The sequence below is a fragment of the Astyanax mexicanus genome, chromosome 5, assembly GCF_023375975.1.
Source record: "Astyanax mexicanus isolate ESR-SI-001 chromosome 5, AstMex3_surface, whole genome shotgun sequence".
Classification (NCBI taxonomy): domain Eukaryota; kingdom Metazoa; phylum Chordata; class Actinopteri; order Characiformes; family Acestrorhamphidae; genus Astyanax; species Astyanax mexicanus.
Window position 1 is genome coordinate 54,197,501 of NC_064412.1, and position 26,295 is coordinate 54,223,795.

Sequence of the window (26,295 nt, forward strand, 5' to 3'; positions counted from 1 at the left end):
TGGGCAGTGTGTCTGTTTTATATTCTGTGCACCATGTGGGCTGTGGGTGCCAAGGTTTGTGTTTTCAGCAGATCGCTCTCCTCCCACGTTGAGACCCTCTGTGTCTGTATCTCTCTCTCTCTCTCTTTCTTTTTTTAAGTCTCTCCTCCTTTCCTTCCTCTCTCTCTCTCTCTCTCTCTCTCTCTCTCTCTCTCTGTCTATCTCTCTCTCAGTGACCCGGTCAGAAAACACACCCTCTCCTGTTCTGGGGAGACAAACATCAGCGTCTGACAACATCTCTACATCTCTTATCAGATCAGACACGACTCACGCTTCAGAGACCCTCACTCACACTCACACACACACACACTCACACACTTGACATACGTGCACGGAAACACATTCACACAGTCACGCATTTACATGCATATGTAAAAAATAAATAAAAACACGCACCAACATATGCATGCACCTGAACACATGCAGGTGGGTGTCCCTGGAGCCTCAGGCGGGAAAAAAAAACAGAGCTTTTAGCTTTCAGTACTGAAGAAAACAGCCCATTTTTCACAGTTCACATCCCCGCAGAGGCCAAGCTACTCCTCATCCACCTCCCCTCACATATGTTTCTTACTTTAAGATGTTTAATATTTTCTCAAGTCAACTCTCAAGTCAAGTCGAGTCAAGGTGCTTTATTGAAAATGTTTGGAAGTCCCTGGAAAAGATGTCGTCTTTTCTCCATGACCCTTAGTGTACCTTCCTGCATTAATGTTGCATCACAGAAGTATACTGACTGTATGTGGAGCATTCCTTCCAACAAAAAAAAGCTGAAGCATTTCTGAGTGGAGAAGAAAATCAAATATTGTCTTTAACGGTACCAGTGTGCTAAAAAAATTACCATCCCTGCTAAGCCTATTATGTTCATTCTAATAAACAAAGGGATGTCCGGTCGTCTTTCGTGGGAGTTCTTCTTCCGGCCACGTCACGTGTCTTTACATACTTTTACATACGTACTACGTACAGCCTCTAAAATAGGATAAGGCTCACGGCTGATCAAATTACGACAGAATTCAATGTGCACCTCAACTCTCCTGTTTCCACCAGAACTGTCCGCAATCAATTATTGTGCTCTAAAACCAGGTGTTTCAGTTGCATTGTCCAAACCCTGTATATGTGTAAAGCGAATGACATTAGAGGGTCTTTGCACTCGGAGTGTGTTAGAGTGTGTGTGTTTCTGTGTGTGTGTGTTTCTGTGTGTGTGTGTGTAATAAAAGGCTGGATTCACTCCCAGGCCAATCTAACATTTACTCTGTTTTTTAGTGTTTGTGAGAGACGGGTTAAAGCCAATGTATCTGCAGAGGAACAGCCAGCAGAGCCACTTCTCTTCAGTCAGACAAGGACGCAGCGGCCATAAACACTGCAGCAGCCGAGACTGACAAAACGCCCCACTCAAAATGATTCACACACACACACAGACACACACACACACACACACACCCAAACACATCAAAAAGACAGACTTCCAACCCATCATACACACAGAATGATATGTGGCTGACATGGTCTGATCCAAACTAATTTCAACTCTCTCTCTCTCTCTCTCTCTCTCTGTATCTCTCTCTTTGTATCTCTCTTTTTTTTGCACTTCTCTCCACGTTTCACTCTTTTCTTTGTGCAGGTACTGCATAATTATATGTTTAAGATGTAAACAAAGTCATCCGGGGTTATGATTATAGTTAACAGTGGTGCTGACACGAGGACAGGAAGTGTTTAAAGCCTCTAAAAGTTATATGTTACAGAAAGTTATTATTAAAAATTACATATACTGCACCTATATACACTGCCTGATTCCCAAGTCAAAAATTTAGAGGCAGAACCAATCAGAATGTCCAATTCAGCTAGGGGTGGGACAACACAGAGTTGAAATAAGAGAAATAATCAATCAGAATTTCTGTTCCAACTGGGGGGTGGGACAACACAGAATCAAACTCAGAAGCAGAACCAATCAGAATGTCCATTTCAGCCAGGGGTGGGACAACACAGAGTCAAAAATTTTGAGTCAGAACCAATCAGAATGTCCTTTTCAGCTTGATGTGGAACAATACAGAGTCAAATTCAGAAGCAGAACCAATCAAAATGTCCTTTTTAGCTGAGGGTGAGACAACAGAGAAGCAAATTCAGAAGCAAAACCAATCAGAATATCCATTTCAGATGATGGTGGGACAACAACAAGTCAAACTCAGAGGCAGAACCAATCAGAATGTCCATTATTTCAGCTAGGGGTGGGACAACACAGAGTCAAACTCAGAGAAACAACCAATCAAAATCTTTGTTTTACCTTGGGGGGACTGTGATGCATACCAAATGTGACTGTGAGTCAAAACCAGAATCAGAAATGTTAGCAAGTATTTTATTTATTTAGTTATTTATTTATTTATTTTTTGGCAGACGCTTTTGTCCAAATACATAAGTAGATGCTTATCTGCTTATTCCAGATAATAGTCCAATTAAATTGTTGCATGTGCATTTGCACAACTGTGTCAGCAATGGGTGCACCATTCAGTAGAAGGGTGTCCACAAATATTGGACATGTAATATAGAGTATTATATATTATACACCATATACATGAACTGCAAATCAGCTTTATGTGAAATACTACAGCAGTGTGGACAAATAGATATATGGATAGATAGAAAGATTTAGAGAAAGAGAGAGAAAGAGGTAGAAAGAGAGAGAGAGGATGAGAGAGAAAGAGAGAGAGAGAAAGCAGTGAAGGAGTGAGCATGTGCAGTCATGTCTGGAGAAGAGACGTCAGGGGGTCAGAACAAACTCTCTCCAGAACAAAACAAAACTCTCTCCAAGCATGAGTGAGAGCAGGAGTGTGTGTGTGTGTGTGTGTGTGTGTGTGTGTGCACATGCATACATATGTGTGTGTGTGTGTGTGTATGTGTGTGTGTGTGTTTTAGAGATAATCCACAGTGTAGAAGCTGGAGTCTCTTTTGCATGCAGAGATAAGAGGGGAATGTGGCTGATGAAGGAAATCTGAGTGAGAGTTTTATCAGCTTCAGAGGGAAAGAAAAACAAAACGGAGAGAGCCAAAAAGACAAAAACAGCATGCTGATGGAGTCCCATGACCTTTCAGAGAGAACGAGAGAAAAGAGAGAAAAAGAGAGAGAGAGAACGCAGGAGAAAGGAGAAGCAGAAAAGAGCAGAAAGCCAGACGTAAACCCAGACACATCACTCAGGAGTCGGAATGGAATGAAACTCTCAAAGGTCAGAAGCGCCTCTTCTCCACCGGCTCATTATCAGTAATTATAAACCATTCATTAGAGTCATGTCTCAACACTTTACCATAGACTTTCCTATAGAAGCTAAGGAACACTGCACTGAACTGTGGGATGATCATGTGACATGGTTGTTTGTGTGCATGGACGATTTAAGCCAGATGTCGCTGGTCACAATCAGTACCAGCCACTGCACTGTACACTGTGGGTGGTAATACCCACATCATGAAGACCAAGGAAAGTGTAAAGCCGGATTTGGATACAAAAAAGATTTCCCAAGCTTTAAACATCTCAAGGAACACTGTGCCGTTCCTCTAAACCTTCAGCTGAAACAAGGAGAAGACTGATCAGAGATACAGCCAAGAGGCCCAAGATCACTCTGGATGAACTGCAGAGATCTACAGCTAAGGTGGACAGCTAAGACTCTGTCCATAGGACAACAAACAGTGATACACTGCACAAATCTGGCCTTTATGGAAGAGTGTCAGGAAGAAAGCCATTTCTCAAAGATATCCATAAGAAACCACCTGGGAGACACAGTAAGCATGTGCAAGAAGGTGCTCTGGTCTGATGAAACCAAAATTTAACATTTTGGCCACAATGCAAAACGTTATGTGTGGCGTAAAAGCAACACAGCTCATCACCCTGAACACACCACTGATCCCCACTGTCAAACATGGTGGTGGAAGAATCATGTTTTGGGCCTGCTTTTCTTCAGCAGGGACATGGTTGGGAACATGGTTAAAATTGATGAAAAGATGGATGAGCCATATACAGGGCCATTCTGGAAAAAAAAAAAAAAAACTGTTGGAATCTTCAAAAGACCTGAGACTGGAACGGTGATTTATCTTCCAACAAGACAATGATCCAAAACATAAAGCAAAATCTACAATGGAACAGTTCATAAATAAACATAATCAGGTGTTGGAATGGCCAAGTCAAAGTCCAGACCTGAATCTAATGGAGAATCTGTGGAAAGAGCTAAAAAAACTGCTGTTCATCACAAACCGACGCTCTCCATCCGACCTCACTGAGCTCCAGCTGTTTTGCAAGGAAAAATGGGCAAAAATTTCTCTTGTCTCTGTCTCTTGATGTGCAAAACAACAGATTCAGAGCTTCTGTGTCTGACTTTACTTTATCTTCATGGTGGAGCAGCTACTGTAGGCAGGAGTGTATAATAGAGAGTGGAGGACAGTGACTGATTAAAAAACACAGTGTTTAAAAACTCCAGCAGCACTGCTGCTGTATCTGATCCACGCACTGTACCAAACCAGCACAACACACACATACTAACACCTCATACACCACCACCAGCATGCTAATCAGTGCTAATCACTGCAGTGCAGTGCTGAGAGTAAAAACCACCCACCACCTAAATTATAATAATTTTTGTATAATTTCTATCCTGTGGGGTGTATTGAAGAACAGGGTGAAAGGAGGATAATAATAATAAAATATGTAGAGAAACAGATACTAGAACTACAAAGTATTTGTATTCCAGTAGGTGGTATTAATATTATAGCTGATCAGTGTATAATCTATATTTAACATGAATTATGGAATAGGTTTAATGGCATCAGGATGGCAGCAACCTTTTTCTTCAGTTCTTCAGCAGCAGTTCTAAAAATGCTCAATTCAGCAAGTTCCAAGGCTATTCGTGAACTACACATGACACACACACTCTCACACACACACACACACACACACACGCACACACACATGTTCCACATGTCCTTGATTGAGGCAGGTATGGGGATTAGGATCTGTGCCGCAGCTCTGGGCAGCTGAGAGTTGTAGATTTGGAACAGCAGTGGTACCTGAGCCTCGGGCAGGGCTACATCCAGGATGGTGGGCTGACCGCGCGGCTCTCCATTCTCCACCCGGGAGTAGACCACCTGATAGCCACGGACTTGACCGTGCTGTTTCTGGGCCAGCGGGGGCTTCCACGACACCCGCAGAGTCGTGGAGTTTATTATATCCACCTCTACCCTTCTCGGAGGAGCGCCGGGCACTGGAGGGAGAAAGAGAGAGAGAGAGGGAAAGAGAGAGAGAGAGAGAGAGAGAGAGAGAGTTAGCTATAAGCGTCAGGAGTTGCATGGACTACGCTATTCCTATACTACCAGTACAGGCTTAGATCTAGTTTGGATCTGGACTAAGTTTCCCAAAGTGGACAGTTGGTTCAGAAGGAATAATCACTGTGATTTACCCAAATTCCCCTCATATAGCCCTAAATAAAAGGTCATTACTAGATTTTTAGCTAGATTGTTATCTAATTATCTGATTCCTTACTATATAATGCAAAAGTATTGCATTATATAGTAATGAATAATGTACAATAGTTTGTTAAATTCTGTATTGGTAAAAAAAAAAAAACCCACACATTGTTAGCCTAAAAAAAAAAGTTCACTTTTCATTTAAGAAATTGAAATTGGTTGTCTTAAAATAAGCTCAATTAGCTAAAAGTAATTAGCAGGTGAAAGTAGGTGAATAAAACAGAATTATGTATTTATGTTTTAAAAGATTTTTAAAATACTTAGAGACAATTGTATGGAGATGATAGAGTGAACAGTATAGAACAATATAGAACAACAAAAAGAAACAGAGTTAGCATCTCATCTGCTTGCATGAACTTGTGTGTCACCACTGTCACAAACTGGATACTAAGATAAAGTTAATAAAAACACTGTATTTTAGGTTAAATAAACCTTTTTGTTGTTGTTGTTGTTTAGAAATGTAAGCCTTATATTAATGAGTTACAATGAAATAATACTGAAAATTCTCAGCATACAGGATCTCTGACTTTTATAAGCAAAAATCTTCGGCTTTATTTTGTTTATTGTGCCAAAAACATAATGTCATAATGAATTTAATAGGATGGTTGACGAACCTTTTTTTTTTATACCTGTAGCTTATTCAAGCAACTTCATTACAATACAAGTCTTTAATTGAAATGGACATTCATTTTTGTACGCAATGTACGTAAACATGAGCAATTCGAGCATTCAATATTAAACCATAAAAAAGGTCTATTTTATGTAAATGATCTCTGCTCTTAATGGCTGGCCTGTACTGCTTTACTGATTTCTTCATAATGGATGCCTATACATGCCTAATGCCTATTAAGGATCAATTAAGGGGTTAAAACCTTCAGACATGACCTTTAAACATGAAATAAAGACCCTGAAGTTTATGGGCTGAATGGGATTAGGATGTTGGGGGTTCTCACGCACATAAAACCCCCCCTCCCTCACCAATGTCCTAACCCCCGAATGCTTGCTCAGCTCCTGAGAGAATTGGAATTGAATAGAAATCTGATGTCGATAAAACAGAGCAGTGTTGATGCTGTTCAATGGAGGAGGAGTGTTAGACAGAGAGAGAGAGAGAGAGAGAGAGAGAGAGAGAGAAAGAGAGAAAGAGAGAGAGAGAGAGGCGGGAAAAGGTTAAAAAGCTCGATCTTAGGAGATTAATGCACAGAAAGAGGAGAGTTCACACTCAGAAGGAACATGGGGGATGTGTGGATTTGTATGTGTGTGTATGTGTGTGTGTGTATGTATGTGTGTGTGTGTGTATGTATGTGTGTGTGCTTAAACACCCAACATCAGCAATATACGTCTACTTTAATTGGAAGCATTTAAGCGTATAAATGTGCTTAGGCTGTGCAATTCAGCTTCAGCCTTCAAACTTGGCCTGTGTAAGTGTGTGTGTGTGTGTGTAAGGGTGAAAGTTATGCTCTCTCCCTGATCCACACACACACACACACACACTTAGAATGAAACACTTGTTTCTGTCTCCCAGCAGGGTATATGTGTGTTGAATGCGTAAGTGAATTTTTGGCTCTGTTCACACCAGGCATTAACATGCATCCTGGGTAATCGGATCCACATGTGCTGATGTGAATACAGTCCATCTTGAGGATGCATTGTAATTCCATCATTTAAACAACATCTGGATGTAGTATTAATGTCATGTGAACATCAAAGCGCCTTAATGTGTTCCAACAGGAAAGCAACGTCCACATTAAAGGAGAACTCTCTCCCACAGCTTTCTGACATACAGATATGCTAGCTTCAGCTCTGGGCACCGCCATCACTGTACTGATAATAACATAGAAATGTATACATAGACTCCTATGTAGGCTTTACAGACTCCTGGCTATACAGGCTGCTAGTCTATATAGTTATGTCTGTCATTATCAGTACAGTAATGGCGGCGCTCGGAGCTGAAGCTAAAGCATTATAGAATGTAAACAGTGTTTTTTAATAAGCTTCTTGTGCACTTTTTAAGTTATCAATGTCTCGTTTTAAATGTCAGGGCTCTCCAAATTCTAGCAATGAGGTGTGGAACTACTTTGAGTCGGGATAACGGTGTAAAAAGCGATTTAGTGGGGAAAAAGCACAAAATTACTGGATCTCAGAAAGCTGTAGGAGAGCGGAGGTGTGCTATTCAACAACGGAAAGTATTTTTATATGTTTAACAATTAATATTAAAATAAACATGCTTTTAAAATACCAGGTGTGAACGCCTATATGTTTTTTTTTTTAGCTATCCTTTGAATTTACATCACCCAAGAAGCATATTGAATCAAGGTGTGAATGGAGCATTTGCCCAGGCATTCCTTTAAAATCATTGTTTTTCGACAATATATATATTGCAATATTAAACAATACAGACCCCATGACATCACCAGCCCCGCCCCTTCCTGCATGCTGTCTCACGTCTGGACCGATCAAGAGCTGAGTCAGCACCGAGCTCAACTCAAACCCGAGGAAAACAGCAAAACAACAGTAATAGGCCTATTAATCAGGCATTTAAATGGCTTTTTAAAAACGTAAAAAAAACGTAAATAAGAGCCCAACCATGTGGATGGAGGCCATTCGTGCAGTTACCTTGTTTTTACTCCTGCACCCCATTGCACTCCCCCTCCCCCTCACACTTCTCAGGCAGCAGCAGCCTGTCACTCACACAGACACAGAGACAGCGCTGTGTATCTACTTCTTATGTCAAGAATCAAAACACTGCAACATGATGTGTTTGATTTACAGTAATTGCTGCGATGTGACTATTGTGCATGCGCACATCACGAAGACGATGCTTGAACAATATATCGTGCAGCTCTATTACATAGTAACACTGTAAACTCTAAAAGACATTACTACCGATTGGTTCATTCCAAGTTGGCTTGGAACAACGCTTGTGTCGACCCTTAAAAAATATTAAATATTATTTGTGGTAAAGTAGTGTGTAATTATTGTTGGCCGATAATTATCTATATTTTATAGAAACAGTATTTTTTTAAGCAGAAAGGAACAGAGCACAAACCAACCCATAATACAAAGCAATATATTTTTGATGGCCTTAAACCATTCCACGTACAACATGCCTTTGGCTGTCTTCCTGTATTCCCACAGTAACATCTAAAACTTTCCACAGCACTCAGACTGATACTTCTCAAGATTTACCCTACAGTAATATCTATATATTTATATATTTTATCAATAACTTTTTACTTTTTACTAAAGTATGTAAAAAGCTCACAAGATTCAGTCATACATTATTTTGTGTTTTGTTTCATTTACAGGTCTGTTCTTCTTCAACATCTTACGCCTGGTCTGTTTCAAAAGAACATGAGGAATCCTTTTGAAATGTGTTCAAGAAATGCAACGGTTCTTTTGTTGGATACCTTGATTTTTCATATTTCATAAAGCTTTGTATTAGAAAACACTGTGAAAAGAGATCCAGTCCAGAAGAAAATGGACAAGTATAAGGATCTGAGGTTTAAACTTTTGTCGAAGTTAGGCAGCAAGGGAAACACAAGGAAAGGTAAAAGTCTTTGTGTTGAATAGAGAGTCTTATTTAGATTCTCCATTAATATAAAGATAGTGATCAACATTTTATTCTTCATTAAACTCTCGCTTCTGTTTGGACACTATAAACTAAAGGGGTTTGATGGTTATGATGAAAAAATCTGTTGCAGATGTTTCTGTAAATAATCGACAAGAAGACAAAATTGCAACAGAAAGGTTCTGCTACTGTTTGGAGAACCATATTTGGGTACTGCTAAATAACAGTCATCAAACTTTTGCAACTATTGGCCTCCTTAACCTTCTATGACATGTTTTTTTTTTTGAGAAAATAATTACCCTACTTTCTTGGAGCTTGGATGTATAGTATCAAATCATAACATTTGTAGTGGTTTTCAATCCTGATTCAACACACCTGATTCATTTATTTAACTACTGCAGCGGTTTGCTAACAAGCTAACCAATGATTTAACGTAAGACTGACCTACCAACATATGTTGTCCTAGGGCAATGAATAGAAAACACAGATTTTTAATAGGTAAAGGAAAACATGACGTGTATATAATGTACTCGTTTACATATTCATGTACATATTTATATTAAGATATCTAAATATTGATGCACATATTTATGCATGCCTTTTAACCCTTGTGTGGTGTTCGGGTCTGTGGGACCCGTTTTCATTTTTCATCAAATGATACTAAAAAAAATCTAAAAAAACACATTTTCGATAAACACACACTGTACACCCCCCCCCCCCCACACACACACATTTATATTACATACAGTTTGTTTGGCCAAGGGCTAATAAACATTGCTTCATTTGTAAATTTGAAACTAAACACATTTTCTACTCATATCTTGAGTTTAATTCATTTTCTTTTACATTTTATAAAAAAAACTAATAAAAAAAGAGTAGCACTTTTTGAAAGAAATGTAACATAAGAAAGGTAAAGGGCAAATATTAACCATGTAAGCTGTTTTTTATATTGCTTGCAATTTAGGTGAAGCAAGCATGTGTAAAGCATTTTAATGTAAAATTGCTTAATTTTGCTGAATTAAATACAAGTAACAAAGTAAACGAGTACCAAAAAATATGAACACCACACAAGGGTTAAACAAACTCTGATTGGCTGGCAAAAATTCGCTGTCACATCGTAAATTACATTTGTAAACTACCTTTATGGCCAGTTGCCTTCTAGTAGTACCACTAGGGCCCACTGAAGGGCCATGGCCTCCTGGCTGAAACCTGATGCTTTGGAGTACTTTGATAAGAATGGGAAATTTCATTGGAATGTATAATGATAAGAAATAAAGTAGATGTGTTTTCTGAGTGTTGTGTGTGCATTCATCCAGCATTGACTCAATGCTACAGTGATAATAGCAATACTTGGTCAACAATGAGTCTTAAATATATTGCCCCCAGTATATGCAAACAAAAACCAGAGACAAAAGAGAAAAAGACAGAGAGAGAGAGAGAGAGAGAGAGAAATAGATGTTGCTATCTATATTCTAGTCTTCCCACCAGGTGATCAAATCAAATCAGCTAGTCACAGTATCCCCCCCACAACTTCAGACTGGAAGTGGTTAGAAGGTTAGAAGCAGTCGATTAGCAGTTCTGGAGAACTTAGAAACGTTCATGAAATGTTCAGAAGCAGTCAGAAGGAGTTTGGAAGCAGTTAGGAGCTCTGGAGCAAAAAAAAGCAAGCTTGTTAAAAGAAGTCCCGAAGCAGCTGTCAGAAGTTCTGGAGCAGTAGGACACTTTGAAGCGGTTAGAAGGAGTTTTAAAGCAGCTGTAAGCAGGTCTAGAGCAAAACGACGGTTTGTGGAGTAAATCTGAAGCAGTTAGGAGGTTTGAAGCAGATGTCAGAAGACCTGGAGCGATAGGAAGGAGTTTCTGAAATATTCAGAAGCAGTTAGAAGAAACGTGAAAGCGAAGCTTTGAGGAGCGTCCAACCGTACCGTCCTCTTTGGTTCTAATGCAGGTGCTGCTGCTCTCCGGTCCAGGCCCGACATCAGTGTGGGCTTTAACCCAAACCTGGTACTCCGTCCACTTCTCCAGCCCTTCCAGTAAATAGCTGGACGTGTCTGCTGATATGTCCTTCACCTCGTGGCGCTCTTGGTCTTCACCAGAGAGAGCCTGGTAGGCCAGACTGTAGCGCACGATGTTCCCGTGGCGGCTGGCGGCAGGGGGCGCCACCCAACTCACCTGGATGCTGGTGGAGGAAAGACTGAGCAGGTGCACTTCTTGCGGGGGGGCTGACGGGGCTGTTGGGATGGAAGAGGTCAAGAAGGAATGAAGAGGAATCTGAGGACTGGTCTTTTACTAACATCTGAAAGTTCTGCCCATAAACTACCTTATATATCAAATATAATCTGGACAATGGTGGTCAAAAACTGACCAATGATGACTGTGAAAAAGTGGGGGAAGATACCTACTGTATATAGGTGATCATTAAGGTATGTGAAGCTCACATGCAACCAAAGAGTGGAAGCGCGATCATTGTCTTGTGAAAACCTTCTCAATCATTGATGTATGTGGGTGATGTATGGGTTTAGAGGCAGGGCAGGAGGGAGAGCTAATTGGCAGTGGTTTGGGCGGGATTGGGATTGGTAAAATTAAGTGTATGGAGTGCTGCTACAGACTAGCAGCTCTCCAGCCCAGAGGGATGTTGAACACAATTGCAGACGAGTTAATCTCAAAGCAGGTAAACCCAAGAAGAAAGGAAAAAATAAATAAATAAACACCCGTGCTGTCAGGGTCTTGGTCCAATACACTACCGCTGCCTCGGCTAGTGAATTGGGACGCGGCCAGGAAAAAACACCCTTATAAGAAAATAAAGAGCCAGAGAACGAGCGGAAAAAATGAAAAACGGCAAAAACTACTACAAAGACAGGGGAGGAATGTAAGCAAAAGCTCACCAGAGAAGCATTTTATTTTTTTTGTTTGTTTTATTATCATCTATTATAATTCAAACAGATGTTTCGTGCTTGCATGCCACCTATTGTCGACCCCTGGTTTAGGGTTTATTGGCTCTTTAAGCCTAGCTTTAGACTACACAGCGTTTTCAACAGCAATTTTGAATAGTCTATAAGCTTAATCTCTTTTTTTTATCTGTTCAGTACAGATTTAAGACTAATCCTGGTACAGAACAGAACATCAGCCATGACATTTATTTATTTATTTATTTATTTATTTTTTGCTGTGCCAGTCTACCAGCCTTGCTTCCTCAACTCCTGGGCACCACATCAACACAAAGATGATGATGTCTACAGAAAAGAACAGGAGGGCAAAACATGGCATTTGGCCTGGAGGATAAACAATTCAACAAAGAGGGTGGAGATGGAGTACGTCAGCTACATCACTCCCATGTGTACATACCGCCCCAGTCAGGATGATGTGAACATCATTGTCTTGTTTTTTATATATATATATTATAATTTTTTTTTTTTCGTATGCTGCAGTTGCCCTGAGGCGATGCACGGCGGTCCTCCAGCTCTGTCTGGAACTTTCCTGCTCCACCTTCTTCTCACCAGCACTTTATGATTAATGTTTGTCTTCTTACATTAAAAAAAAAAACTTTGGGTCTTGCACCTACATCCTTTCACTATTACGGTTATCGACTTACCAAGTGGTTTACACTGTCTCTTGTTAACAATATTGACAAATAATAATGAAATATTACCACCACAGGGTTTCTTGGTACACTGAAAAAATGATGAGTAAAATTTACTTAAAAAAAAAGAGTTTTGCAACTTTCTGCATTTGCTTTTTTTTAAAGTAAATTTTATTTCATGTACATTTAAGTAACTTCAACTCGGTTTTAAGACTTACTTAATGTTACTTTACTTCATTTATTTTTGCTCAATCAATCCTTTCTTTTAGTAACTTTTACTTAATTTCTGCATACAATATTGCCTAATTAAAATTACTTCATTTATACAATATTATTATATATAATTTTAGTTAAAAAACACTTTCAAATATTTACACAATCTTACATAATTTAAATATTTTTAGTTAAAGCGCACATATTACATTGTCTCAACACATGGATGGCATGTGATACATTCTTTTTAGTATACTGAAAAGAATGTATTACATACATATTTTAAAAATATTTAAATTTCAGGAATTATAATATATTACATATCATAAATTATTTCAGTAATATTGTATAAATTAAGTAATTGTAATTAGGTAATATTGTATGCAGAAATGAAGTAAAGTTTAATAAAAGAAAGGATTGACTAAAGTTCAGTTCACTTATTTACTCTTATTGTGTAACATTTAAGTCTTAAAACTGAGTTGAAGTTACTTAAATTGATAAAAAAAGCGAATGCAGAAAGTTGCAAAACTTTTTTTTAAGTAAATTTTTATTTTTATTGTTTTTATTTTTATTTATATATATATTTTTTTTTTTTACAGCTTGGCCTACATGGACTGTGTGATGACCAGCATGTTTACGAAGTTACGGAACATATTTGCATGGACCGCATTACATGTAATTTAGCCCCCTGGAGGCATCTAGATAGTACCAAGCGAGGAAAGAGAGAAAGAGAGAGAGAGAGAGAGAGAGAGAGAGAGAGAGAGAGAGAGAGAGAAAAGCTTCTTCTATTCTTCTACTATTCAGCTTATCAGATGAATATCACAGAGCGTAAAAAGCGCCATCTTTGATGGAGGTTTAGACAAAGCACAGTTGTCCTGCCATGCCCGTGTGAGCATGAGGGGCCATGATAAATGAGAGCCACTGAGGGGAAAGACTGGGAGGAGAGAGAGAGAGAGAGAGAGAGAGGGAAGGAGACGGAGAGAGATAGAGAAAAGCGATGGGGCATGAATTCTTCACGGCACGGCGTACGGAAGGTGGGAGAGAGTTTTGAGAAATGGACAGAGAGACAATAAAAGCAAGATAAAGCAGAGGGATGATTGAGATGCAAAACGGTCAGGAAAGAGAGAGAGAGTGAGTGAGACTGAGAAAGAGACTGAAATAGAGAAGAAGAGGGAGAGAGAGAGAGTGGGTGTTGAAAAGAAAAAAAAAAAAAAGAAAAAAGGAAGAAGGGTGAGGGAAATGTGTGTGGGAGAAAAAGGGGATGAAAGCAAGCGTGAAAAAAAGAGCAGAGGAAAGGTGAGAGTGACAGAGAGGTGAAGGAGAGAGGGTGTGGATGTGTCAGAGAAAGAGAGAGAGAGAGAGAAGAAGAGAATGGAAGAAAGAGAGAGAGAGAGAGGTTGCGGGTCTCAGGGGAGGAAGATGACTCAGTCTCTCTGATTGTACGATACGGAGGCCAGAGTGAGCTAGCCGGGCTAGCAATGCTTTTTAGCTGACACGTCGAACAAACACCTCCAAATAAGCTGCGATTTTCTTCAGAGCTGTCATAAATATTTCATCCCACATCTCTGAGTGATGGAGATTCAGCTGAGGATTTTAGGAGCTCTAAAAGAACACACAATCAAGAAACAGGAGCCAGCCCACCAAGATCACGCCTGAAAACAAGGGTCCTGATACTTAAAAACTACATGGCATCTATCATACCACTGGTACTAGTATAGTATTAATAGCATGTCCCATGACTTTTGGCATGCCTTGGTAAAGCTAAACAACACAGCACTGACCTGTGGGATATGTGTGTAGGGTTTCCACATTGAATATGGATGTGATTTCTCTGTCCAGTGGAAGGTAATACTACTAGTCTACTAGTGCATTTTTAAAAACACTAATTTAAAACTAAATTGTCATATAAGTCCAAAGTCTTTTTTTTTAATTATTCAAAATTTCATTTGGAAATTAAGGTCCTAGAATCTGGATGAACAGCAAAGAAGCACCAAATCCAAGCTGTCTGAAGTCCAGTGTAAAGTTTCCTCAGTCTGTGATTCCGTGTTTGGGGTGCCATATCATACGCTGGTGTTGGTCCAGTGCCTTTATCAGGTCCAAAGTCAACACTGCTCTATTCCAGCAGATTTTAGAGAGCTTCATACTTCCATCTGCTGACAGGCTTTATGGAGATTCAGATATTTAGCTGGACTTTATCACCTGCCCACAGTGCCAAAACTATTACTAAATGCTTTACTGGCCATGATAATACTGTGCCTGATTGGCCAGCAAACTCCCCAGACCTGAAACCCACAGCTAATCTATGAGGAATTGTCAAAGGGGACATGAATATGTCTGAAAATATGTGTCTGATAATCTAAAAATATTAAATTAAAGGCTCTGAGTGGTCCAGTGGTCCAAAGCCCTGCCACTATGATTGGGAAATTGCAGGTTTGAATCCCGGTCATGCAGCTTGCCATCAGCAAATGGAGCCCAGAGAGAGAGAGAGAGAGGCAATTGGCCTTGTTCTCTCTCTGGGTGGGTAGATGGCGCTATTTCCCCTCATCACTCCTTTTTATTTTATACAGTAAGCTAATGCTAAAGGCTGCAATCACCAACTGTACAGTGTTTAAACTGGAATGAGAGAAGCTAACTGAAAAAAAATAAGGTGAAAATAAATAATGGGATTATATTGCTCAGCATGAGTAGACCGCAGATGCCCTGAAAAATCCAAATTAAGTTTTGAGTAGCTTCCTGCTTTTAGCTATTTCACCTAGAGCACCCAACAGTTAACAAAAGGACTTGCAATATGTCACTATTGTATTAAATGAATATAAAATACACGGATATGCAAAAAAGTCATGGGACAAAAGTGTGTTGTAAATGGAATATAATAATAGTGATCAGCAGTTTCTGGCTATAATAGTCTGTGCAAATGGACAAAAAACACAAATCACATCCATATTAAAACAAGAGGCCCCACACACATCTCCCATAGGTCAGTGCAGCGTTCATCAGCTACAATGGAGCATGACACAAGGGATAAAATAATATATTAATAATAATTCATGTATTTTTTTTAGATGCATTAATATGATACTTTAAAAAATTGGTTTTAAATTACAGCTGTATAGTCTAATTAAGACAATATTATAAGAGTGAATTCTGTGAATTGATTTTACATGAATTGAGTTTACATGATTAGCCTACCCTTACCTTTCTTTTAGAAAAATCTCCGTATATCCATATATGTTTTAACATCAGCTGCTCCGACTAGCTGCCTGAACTCACAGCGGGGGGCGGGGCGTCTTCCCCACACTGACCCTCATTTGCGCTCCGCAAAACCAGCAAGCTGATTGGCTGTTTCTCCTGAAAGGCGGGGCTTTCTCCTTGAACCGGTACCACGATTGGTTAAGAGACACAGAGCGGTCAGTGCCCTGTCTCCTCAATAATAAAGTTTTTAAAATTTTATTATAATACGGGAAATTTACGGGAAAATACTAATACGGGAGGACGGCGGGAAAGAGGAGTAAAATACGGTAGTTTCCCGGCCAAAACGGGAGACTTGACAGGTATGGTTTGAGGAAGGAAAAAAACATTCTGCTGGAATCTGTTTAAATACATAAAATATCCATGTTACATTTTACCCTGAGTTAATTTCGGTCCCATTCCTCCCACTCTTGTGCATTTAATTATGCAAAAGCCTTTAGTCCGTTTTTGTTACGCACGGCACTGCTGTCCATTTTATCGTTCGCCGTTAAGATGTGTGATGTTATTCTGTGCAAAGATCTGACAAATGTTTGGATAAGAAACCGCTGATTTAAACAGACAGATAGAATCCGAGATATGCTGTAATGTATAAATAATAAAGGAGTGATACGGTGGTGATTCAGCCGTAATTAGCTGAGTGTGTGTTGTGTTATTTCAGTACTCACTGGACTGAGCAGTCCGGGCCTCGATGGGCTGTGTGTAAACCCCCAAACCCATTTCAGAGCGTGCAGCAAGAGTGAACTTATACAGAGTGTCGGGCTTCAGGCTTTCCACTGCGTAAGAACCGGCTGGCTCAAACGTCACATGGGTCTGAGAGAGAGAGAGAGAGAGAGAGAGAGAAAAGAGAGAGAGAGAGAGAGAGACAGAAAAAGAGCATTACTTAGCATAACTACATTCTGAACTTTATTACAAACTTATACCCTAAACGTCTCTACAAGATATAAAATTTATTGTATATCTGTGTTCAGTACAGTAAATACTCTATGGGTTAAATAGTGCCATCAGCTGCCAGAGCCCTGAGAGAGCACAATTGGCCTTGCTCTCTCTGGGTGGGTACAGTAGATGCCGCTCTCTCCCCTCATCACTCCTAGGGTGATGTGTATCATCAGCACAAGGCTGCGTCTGTGAGCTGATGTATTGAAACCGAGTGGCTGCGCTTTTCTGCAAGTGATGTTGTGATGCTACTCGGCAATGCTACAGCATCAGCAGCAGTTCAAAAAGAGGCGGAGTCTGACTTTACATGTGTTGGAGGAGGCGTGTGCTAGTCTTCACTAGGCTCTTTGAGGCTCTTTCACTAGTAGATATCATTAAACATTCCTAAAAGATAAATGCGTAAGAATGTTGTCGTTAATAACAAATTGAGACATTAGTTAAATTATCTGTAACGTCTTAGCTAGTGTCAATTAATAACCATTAAATAAACTGCTGGTAACAGTGTGTGTGTGTACCTTGTCTCCAGAGTCAGCCTCCCAGTATATGAGCTCATATTTAGTGATCTGGTCCTGAACGGGCCAGAGCCAGGTCAGCATGATCCGAGTATCCAGCTCTGCTTCAGCTTCAAAATCCGTGGGCTGGGCAGGAACTAAAGGAGGGGAAAAAACACATGTTTCAATAGATGGAAAGTGGAATACACTCTTTATTAAAACTTTCTTTATAAAACACTCTTTATTAAACTTCCCATACTTAGAGCTCTTCCACCAAAAGAACTCGGGTTCTTGTAACAGTTCCTTTTGGGCTTATAAGAACCGTGGCACTTTTCGGCGAATCATCCCAATTTCCACCAGTTTTAATGGAACCGTGAAAATGCCACATCATACGTCATGGTCACGGTTCGCGCAGAAGAACCTAGTACTCTACGGTTCTCGCTGTGAACTAATGTTCCTGTTTCTGGAACCTACTTTTGTTGGTGGAAACGGTTAAAAAATTAGGTTTGCGGACCAGAATGGTTTCCCATTGGTGGAAAAGTGCTAACTGTGGCTCAGAACTTTAACTTACATTGGACCACTTTTATAACTCACCAAATGTGGCTCAAAACTTTACAAATCACCTATGTTGGCCCAAAACTGTATAAACCTCCTACATTGGCCCAGAATTGGATTACCCATTTACTTCACAACCTTTCTGCTTTGGCTCAAAACTTTACAACACTGTGGCCAAAGACTTTACAACCCCACTACTGTGGCCTAGAACTTCACACCTCTCCTACTGTGGTTCAGAACCACCTAGCCCTCCTATTGTGGCCCAGAACGTTATAGCAAACCTACATTGTACCAGGACTGTATAACCTCTCTACACTGGACCAGAACTTTATAACTCACCAAATGTGGCTCAGATCATTACAATCCCCATACATTGGCCCAGAAGTGTATAACCCTTTTAAAGGAGCCCAAAACTGTATAATCATCAACATTGGCCCAAAACATTATAGCTTTCTCTATGGACTTTGCAATCCATTTACTGTGGCCCACAACTCACTCTACCACAAACCAGAACTTCATAACCAATCTACTGTACATTTTAGAGCTTGCCTGTTGTGGCCTAGAATTTTGCAATCTCCCAACTGTGAGAACTTAGAACTTAGAACTTCATACCTCTCCTACTGTAGTCCAGAACCTCAGAACCCTCCTGTTGTGGCCCAGAACTTTATAACCCAACCACTGTGGCTCATAAATGACAGAACTGGTACTGGTACAACTTTACACTCTAACTAATGTGGCCTAAACTTCACTACCAAAACTATAAAATGATGTTGTCCAGAACTTTATATCTTTATAACCAGAACTGTAAAACCCTTTACGTTGGCCCAAAACTGTATAATCTCCAACATTGGCCCAGAACATTGTAGCTTTCCTTCTCTTTGTCAAGAACTTCAGAACCCAGCCTAAAAATCACTACCCAAACTATGAAGTTCTGTTGTCAAGAACTTTATATCGTTATAACCAGAACTGAATAATATCCTACAAATAGTACATTTCTGCCCACTTTTTATTTTATTTTATTTTGTCTCTGACATCTTTGTCAGGAAAACCTGTGATAAGCACACACTTATCTGTACTTACACACACACACACACACACACAAACGCTTCTCACCTCCTTGCTGTGTTTTAACCTGCAGCACGTCCGAAGGCGGCCCGTCCCCAACTGAAGTGAAGCCAAGCACCCTCAGGCTGTAGGTGATGTCTGGCACCAGGCCCGAGATGGTGGTGAGACGGCTGTCGTCTGTGTTGTGTTTGTGCCAGGTGCTGAGCGGCGTGTGCAGTTCGTGGGTGTAATAGACCCTGTAGCCTCTGATGAAGCCGTTGGGTTCCTCGGGGGGCTCCCACTGCACCAGCATGGTGGTGGCGCTCAGCATGCGGGCCTGGACGCTCAGCGGCGGGGAGGACGGAGCCTGCTCGCTGGTTCTGGTCTCCACAGTGCCGCTCGGGGGTCCGCGGCCGATGTTGTTCACCGCCATCACTCTGAACTCGTACTCTGAGTACGGGCTGAGGCCGCCGATGCTGTAGCGAGTGGACGCCACGCCGTCCACCTCCTGGAAGCCGTTGTCGGAGATGATGGCCCGATACTGGATCACATAATACGAAACTGGCTCTGGATTACCAGAATCCCAGGTTAACGTCACACTGGTGGCTGTAGTTTCTGTGACGATCAGGGAGGTCGGGGGCCGAGGTAGAGCTGGAAAACAAAAAATCATTTTTTTATTAATTAATATCCAAAATAATAATTATTCAAAAAATTCCTAACAAGCAGTGAGAATATTTTATTACTAACTACATTACTAATTATTCTATCAAAATCCTATAAAATCCTATAGAGTGAGCAGTACAGCACACAGCTATGACACAGAGTTAGCATCTCAGAAAATGAACCAGTTAATCCTAATATCTAAAATGATCTAAAAGTTCACCTAAAGTAGTCTGGAGGAAATGACTAGACACTGATGGTGAGTGTCAGACGTTGGGGGACGAACCCAATGGCAATGGTCAATGGTATTAGACTAAACTCAGTGATTATAAGTTGATTCATCTCAAAAATCTCCGTTTTAATGCATTTGTGGCCACAAATGTTCACATAACTCAACGTTGTTGAGTAATGATTGAAAAAATATCCAATTTTACGTGAACCAGCCTTAATGTATATGATTTTAAACTAATTTTAGGTTCAGGATGTATAGATTATGGAGGAGGGTATATATATATATATATATGTCTGTGATATAGCCCTGGTGTTTGACGCTGGCAGAATGCAGACACACTGCGGTAAGAGAAGTCTTTTTCCGCGGTAAACAGCACTATTGTCATCACTTTGGCTGCGTGTAATGGACTGGCACTCCCAGGCCGTTCTGTTTCCACCAGCGAAAAGCAAAGTGCCGGCATTGAAATAAAATTGCAGCGGAAAATGACTCTAAACCACTTTTGTGTTGCATGTGATTGTGCTTGCTGTCCAAATGGATCTGAGCGAGGGTACGAGGCAGCGGCGTGGAAAAAAGGCTGGAGAAAGACACGGAAAGCGCCGGCTTTGTGCCGCTTTACGGAGCTTAAGTCTCCCCGTGTGCCGCGGAGAAACGCGAGGCGTCCAAGTCCTGCGGAACCCGCGCCGTCTCCCTCCGCTTCATGTGAATAGTAAGAGTGTAACGGCTGACTGAGGCGGAGGCAGCCGAGGGGAGAGCGGGGGATATATGATAGCTCTGTGCATACAAAACCTGTGTGCAGAATGGATTATCACTACGCTAAATAATTCCTGGCTAAACTTACTAAAAGACTCTCTAGAACTCCTAATCCCCGTCCCCTGCTTTCCAGCATAGAGTTAAACACACCGTCCTCGCTGTGCGTCTTCTTACAGCGCAGAGACATGCCATTTAATGATGTCATTATTTCATTATTGTAGTAAAAACTGTCACAGCATGCTTCTCTGAGTGTGTCACAGGTCTGGACAGTCCTAGTGCTGTTATAACACTAAATAACTGCATGAATTACTGTCTAAAACAAATTAAACTACCTTTCGACAATAACTGTGCTATTAATGCTTAATAACAAGTAGCTGATTGGACATATTGCTTATTATTGTCTTTCATTTCTTTCCAATTATAAATATGTTTTTTTTAGGTACCACTTTTAAATAAGACTACCTTTATAAAGGGTATATAAATGCTTAATTACAATTAGTTAATTAATGGTTACTAATTAGGTTGTAAAGGCCTTAAAAACATTAATAATCAGTTATAACACATACGTTAAAAGGGCAACAATGACCTGTTGTTTAATGATAGTGAACCCACAGCCATCTATATTGTTGCCCTTTCTACGTATGTGTTACAACTGATTATTAATGATTTTTAAGGCATTTACAACCTAATTAGTAACCATTAATAAACTAATTGTAAACCATTTATAAACCCTTTATAAAGGTAGTCTTATTTTAAAGTGGTGCCGTTTTTTATATTGTTGATATTAGATGTTCAAAATAGTTTAAAATCTATGTTAAACTAGCTAGTCAAGCAGATCTTGACCAGTATACTGTATGCTGTATTTGGGTCTACTTGGTCTACATTCAAATTAGTCAGACTGGTCATGTTTTTTAAAAAGCTAGGGTTTTCAATTTTTGGTTAATCTGGCAGTTAATGATCTTTTTAACATTTAATCATTTTTTTTTAATTAACATTTTTATTTAACAATTATACACGCAATAAAACACTCAAGGTTCGTGCTCAGCCTGCAGCCTCTTGCCTACGAATGCAGCACAGCAGTGCCAATATTACACACTATAGCACAAACCTCGAGTTTTTATTGTGATTATACCACAGTTCCGCTGTTTATTGCTGCTCTGTTTGTAGCTGTGCTGTTTGGTTTGTAAGCGCTGCATCGTTGCTGGGTTACCTGTATGAGGCGGAGTATGTGGAGAGCTTCAGTTACAGTGCATTACCGGCTGATAACGGTACTCATAGAACACCTCTCTGTCATGTTTTTAAAATGTAAAGTTTTTATGACTGATTTTCGAAAATAAAAATAGCATTGCCCCCAGCCTTAGTGCTGCAGAAACTTCACTAAAAACTCACCCTTACAAAATATTGGAAATCTTAGCTTACTATAAATAAACGGATGTGCTTTACTCACCCAAATAAATTTCTCAGGGGAGAAATTTGTGTAGATTTTTTTAATTACTTTTTTTAGGATCCATAATAGGGTCGTTTAATGTGCCTTATAATCTGGGGCATCTTATGTATGAAAATAGACCAGAAAATAGACGTTCATTGACAGGACGCCTTACAGTCCGAAAAATATGATTCTTTATTTATAAAAATAATTAAAAATAAATGTTTCATAGCTTTAAAAAACTGCACCATTGTTTTTCCTGGATCATTGTGGCCTCACCGCCCATCCTTATAACCAAAAGCTAAAGACAGCTGTGATTAAAACTCCTTATGCAGCTCTGTATCCGGAATTGATCCACTTAATAATCCCGGGTTAAGATAATTCTAAATCCTATAATCCTTCAATGGCTCTTGTATTAATGTCCCCAAAAGCAGGACTTGGCTAAACACACAGTCAGGAGTCTGTGCTCTCAGAGGATTTTATGTTTTTTTTCTGTTCTTAAATCAGAGCCTTTCTGCTCCTGAACGTCTTTGTGTTATTGCAGGATCATGTAGTCAGTTTTGGCAGAAACATCATGAATTGAACTGAAGCTCTTTTTGCATATATTTAACACAATATATTCAGCTAAAGCTCAGTTAATGAGATCAAATACTCCTACGGGATATTCTTAAACACACTTCTATACACTACAGTAAAATATATTAGCCTGTTTAAAAAAATAAGACCACCCCATTCAATATTTTAGTCTTCTTAAACATGTAGACAGACTTCTGACCTGCATTTGAACAATGATAGAACTGATAGAACTAAATACAGCACCAGTCAAATGTTTGGACACACCTTCAATATTTGGACACACCTTTCTTCAATATTAAGAAAAAAATAATAAAAAAGAAGAGGTGTGTCCAGATTTTGACTGGTACAGTAATTACTGAAAAACTGTAGAAAGTTTTTACTTTTCTCTATAATAATAATAATATTTTTTGTTCTCATTTGAAACAGATTAAGTTTTAAGACTTAAAATGCACTCAGAAAAATGGTTGTATGTAGATGCAGATGAGTTTATTCTCATGTATAATTAGAATTAATTTAGAAATTAGCCATTCTAAGATCTGTTCTGATAACTCTATGGTCTTAAAAAAAAAAAGAAATTACTTTCCACTCATTACAAACATCCAAAAATGTCCATTGTTTTTTCTCATGGATAGTAAATTACAGGGTAAAATCAGCAAGGTTTTAAATATCGTAAAGATGAAAATAAAGACAGAACTATAGGTTTTTTTTCTCCCTGGTCTCGCCAATAAGCAGAGGCAGCACTGATTAAACCTTTAAGACTCTGTATCCGAAATTGATCCACTTAATAATCCTGGGTTAAGATAATTATGAGATTATGATTGGAAGTGATAAGCAGCCTCCAATACAGCTCCACTCATCTGTATCTGATACCTCAGAGACTCTCTCTCTCGCTTTCTCTCTTTCTCTCTCACTCTCTCTCTCACTTTCTCTATCTCTCTCTCTCTTTCTCACTCACTTTCTCTCTCTCTCGCTCTCTCTTTCTAATTCTCTCTCTCTTACTCTATTTCTCTCTCAATATCTCTCTCTCACGCACTGTCTCTCAATATCTCTCTCTCACGCACTCAAACATTCTTTCTCTCTCACACTTTCTCTTTCTTTTTTTTCTTTCTCACTCTCTCTCTCTCACTCTTTCTTTGGTGCTCACTCACTTCCCCCCTCTCTCTATTGTTTTATTTCTCTCCCTCTCTCGCTCTCTCACACTTTTACTCTTTCTCTTACTCTCTCTCAGTCTCTCTCTCTATCTTTTGCTCACTGACTTGCTCTCTCACACTCCCACTCTCTCACTTTTCTCATTCCCTCTCTCACAGTTTCTCTCTCACACTTTCACTCTATCACACTCTTACTCTCTCTTTCTTACATTCTTTCTCTCACTCTCTTACTCTCTCCCCTTCTCTCTGTCTCATTCTCTCTCTCTCTTTCTCTCTCTCTCACACTCTCTCTCTCTGTATCTCTCTCACGTGTTCTCACTCTTTCTGTCTCTCTCTCACATTCTGTCTCTCTCTTGGTCACTCACATTCTTTCTCACATATTCACTCTCTCTTTCTCTGTCACACTTTCACTCTCTCTCTCACACTCTCACTATCTCTCTCTCTCTCTCTCGCACAGACTTTCACTCTATCACACTCTTCTACTCTCTCTTGTACTATTTCTCCCTGTCTGTCTTTCTCTCTCAAATTTTCTCTCTCACATACTCTCACATGCTCTCTCTCTCTATCTATCTCACTTTCTCTCTCATACTATCACTCTCTCGCATGCTCTCTCTTACTCTCTCTCTAAATAGCTCACTTTCTCTCTCATAATCCCACTCTTTTACTTCACCTCTCTCACACATTATTTATCTCTCTCTCTCTCTCTCTTTCTCTCTCACTGTTTTGTTTCACAGTCTGATCAGTTTTCAGTCCTCAGTGATGAGGATGAGGATGGTGGGGAAAAGCTCTGTTGCTCTTGATAAACACCTCAACAAACGAACTCAATTTCCCCCTCAACTCAAATGTAGCTGATCAGAAAACCAACAGCCAAACTCCCGGCGCCCAACATGTCTGAGCTGATTGGCTACGTTTAGAGTAAGGTGTGTAAATCTGACGTTTCACTGAGCTGATTGTATCCTTATCGCTCCCATTTAGCTCAGTTCAGCTGGTTTCCAGTTGGTTTGGAGTCGCCCCCTCGTTTTTGAGTTTTTGAGTTGTGGTGAATAAAACAATAGAAATAAGAGGCGTGTGGCGGCAGTGAGGAGTGGAGGAGCGCGGGGAGTTATTCATCACATTTCAGCTCTGATGAAAGATTGATGAGCTGATTGCGTGCAGTGTGTGGCGGCGGCTGCGGGAATAATCCCGCCTTCATTATTAACGAGACCTCCTTCAGCAGACGCCATTCCAGGGCTTACGGGGCGACGAGAACAACATCAGAGCTTCTGGATCGGATCAGAGTGTCTATTCGGATCATCAGAGGCGAAAGAGAGAGCGGATAACCAGACATCACGTTCGGGGTGGCGGCGTGGATCAGTCTGAAACCTGATCTCTTCTCTCTGACCTTTCTCAGTAAATCAATATCTCAGAGTAAGTGATGTCAGAACGGATCTTACAGGAAGAAGAAAGATCTGTCTGGAGCTAAACTGTCAGACTCAATCATTTGTGGGAAATGATATTTACAGTTTTACTCCAAATGTACACTGTTAACCCAGAACTCAAATGATTTAAGTCTGTTTTACATAAAATTTGATATTTTTAAACAATACTCAACTATTATATATATTTTGATTTAGTTAAACTGAATTTGTGGGCACATATACTGTACTATTCAAACTAAGATCTTTGAGTTGAACCAACTTAATTATAATAACTGAGTTCAGTCTGTTCTGCCATTAGCAGCTTCTTTTCTATTGGCTTCTGTCACAATCTATTTGCATACTGGGTGTGTCCAACAGTTTCTGACAGACTAACACTCACCATCAGTGTGTAGTGATTCCCCCTGGGCTACCTTAGAAATAAATCAACTTCCTCTTTAGTTGTAATAACTTGATGTTTTAATTTATGCTAACTCAAGTTTTCATTTCACTATTACTAAAAAAAAAAAAAAGAATTTATTAGCTCTGGAATGAATCTCAGTTCAGCTGGTTTCCAGTTGGTTTGGAGTCACCCCCTCATTTTTGAGTTCTGAAGTTGTGGTGAATAAAACAATAAAACAAACAATGAATATAACAAACTGGCTGTCTTAAAAAAGTTAAGTAAACTCAACTTATCCGGTCTTACAGTATAAAAAAATGAAAAAGTTAAATCCACTTCCCCGTTAGTTGTAATAACTTGATGTTCTAAGCTATGCTGACTTAAGTTTTCATTACCCATCACTTAACCTCAATGTTTTAAAAGTAAACTCAACTTATCCGGGCTTACAGTGTAGACACCCAAACAGCACATATTGGCTCCTCTAGTTCTGAACTGAAGCTATGAAGCTAAAATAAAGGAAGTAGCAGCAAAAGTAATGAAAGTTA

At 39.8% G+C, this 26,295-nt stretch overlaps 1 protein-coding gene across 8 annotated transcripts in view; it reads right to left on the bottom strand.

Annotated features, from left to right (window-relative positions):
- Positions 1-26,295, bottom strand: part of ptprfa (protein tyrosine phosphatase receptor type Fa) — a 351,362-nt gene that overhangs the window by 81,962 nt on the left and 243,105 nt on the right. For 5 of the 8 annotated variants that reach the window (XM_049479799.1, XM_049479804.1, XM_049479800.1 and 2 more), the window contains 5 exons: positions 19,234-19,815; positions 17,590-17,723; positions 16,807-16,951; positions 11,025-11,330; positions 5,079-5,272 (listed from right to left, as the gene is read on the bottom strand). In XM_049479799.1, coding sequence (XP_049335756.1) covers positions 5,079-5,272; positions 11,025-11,330; positions 16,807-16,951; positions 17,590-17,723; positions 19,234-19,815 — 1,361 coding nt within the window. The remainder of the gene's footprint in view (positions 1-5,078; positions 5,273-11,024; positions 11,331-16,806; positions 16,952-17,589; positions 17,724-19,233; positions 19,816-26,295) is intronic. The other 3 variants (XM_049479803.1, XM_049479802.1, XM_049479805.1) reach the window with 1 other exon arrangement.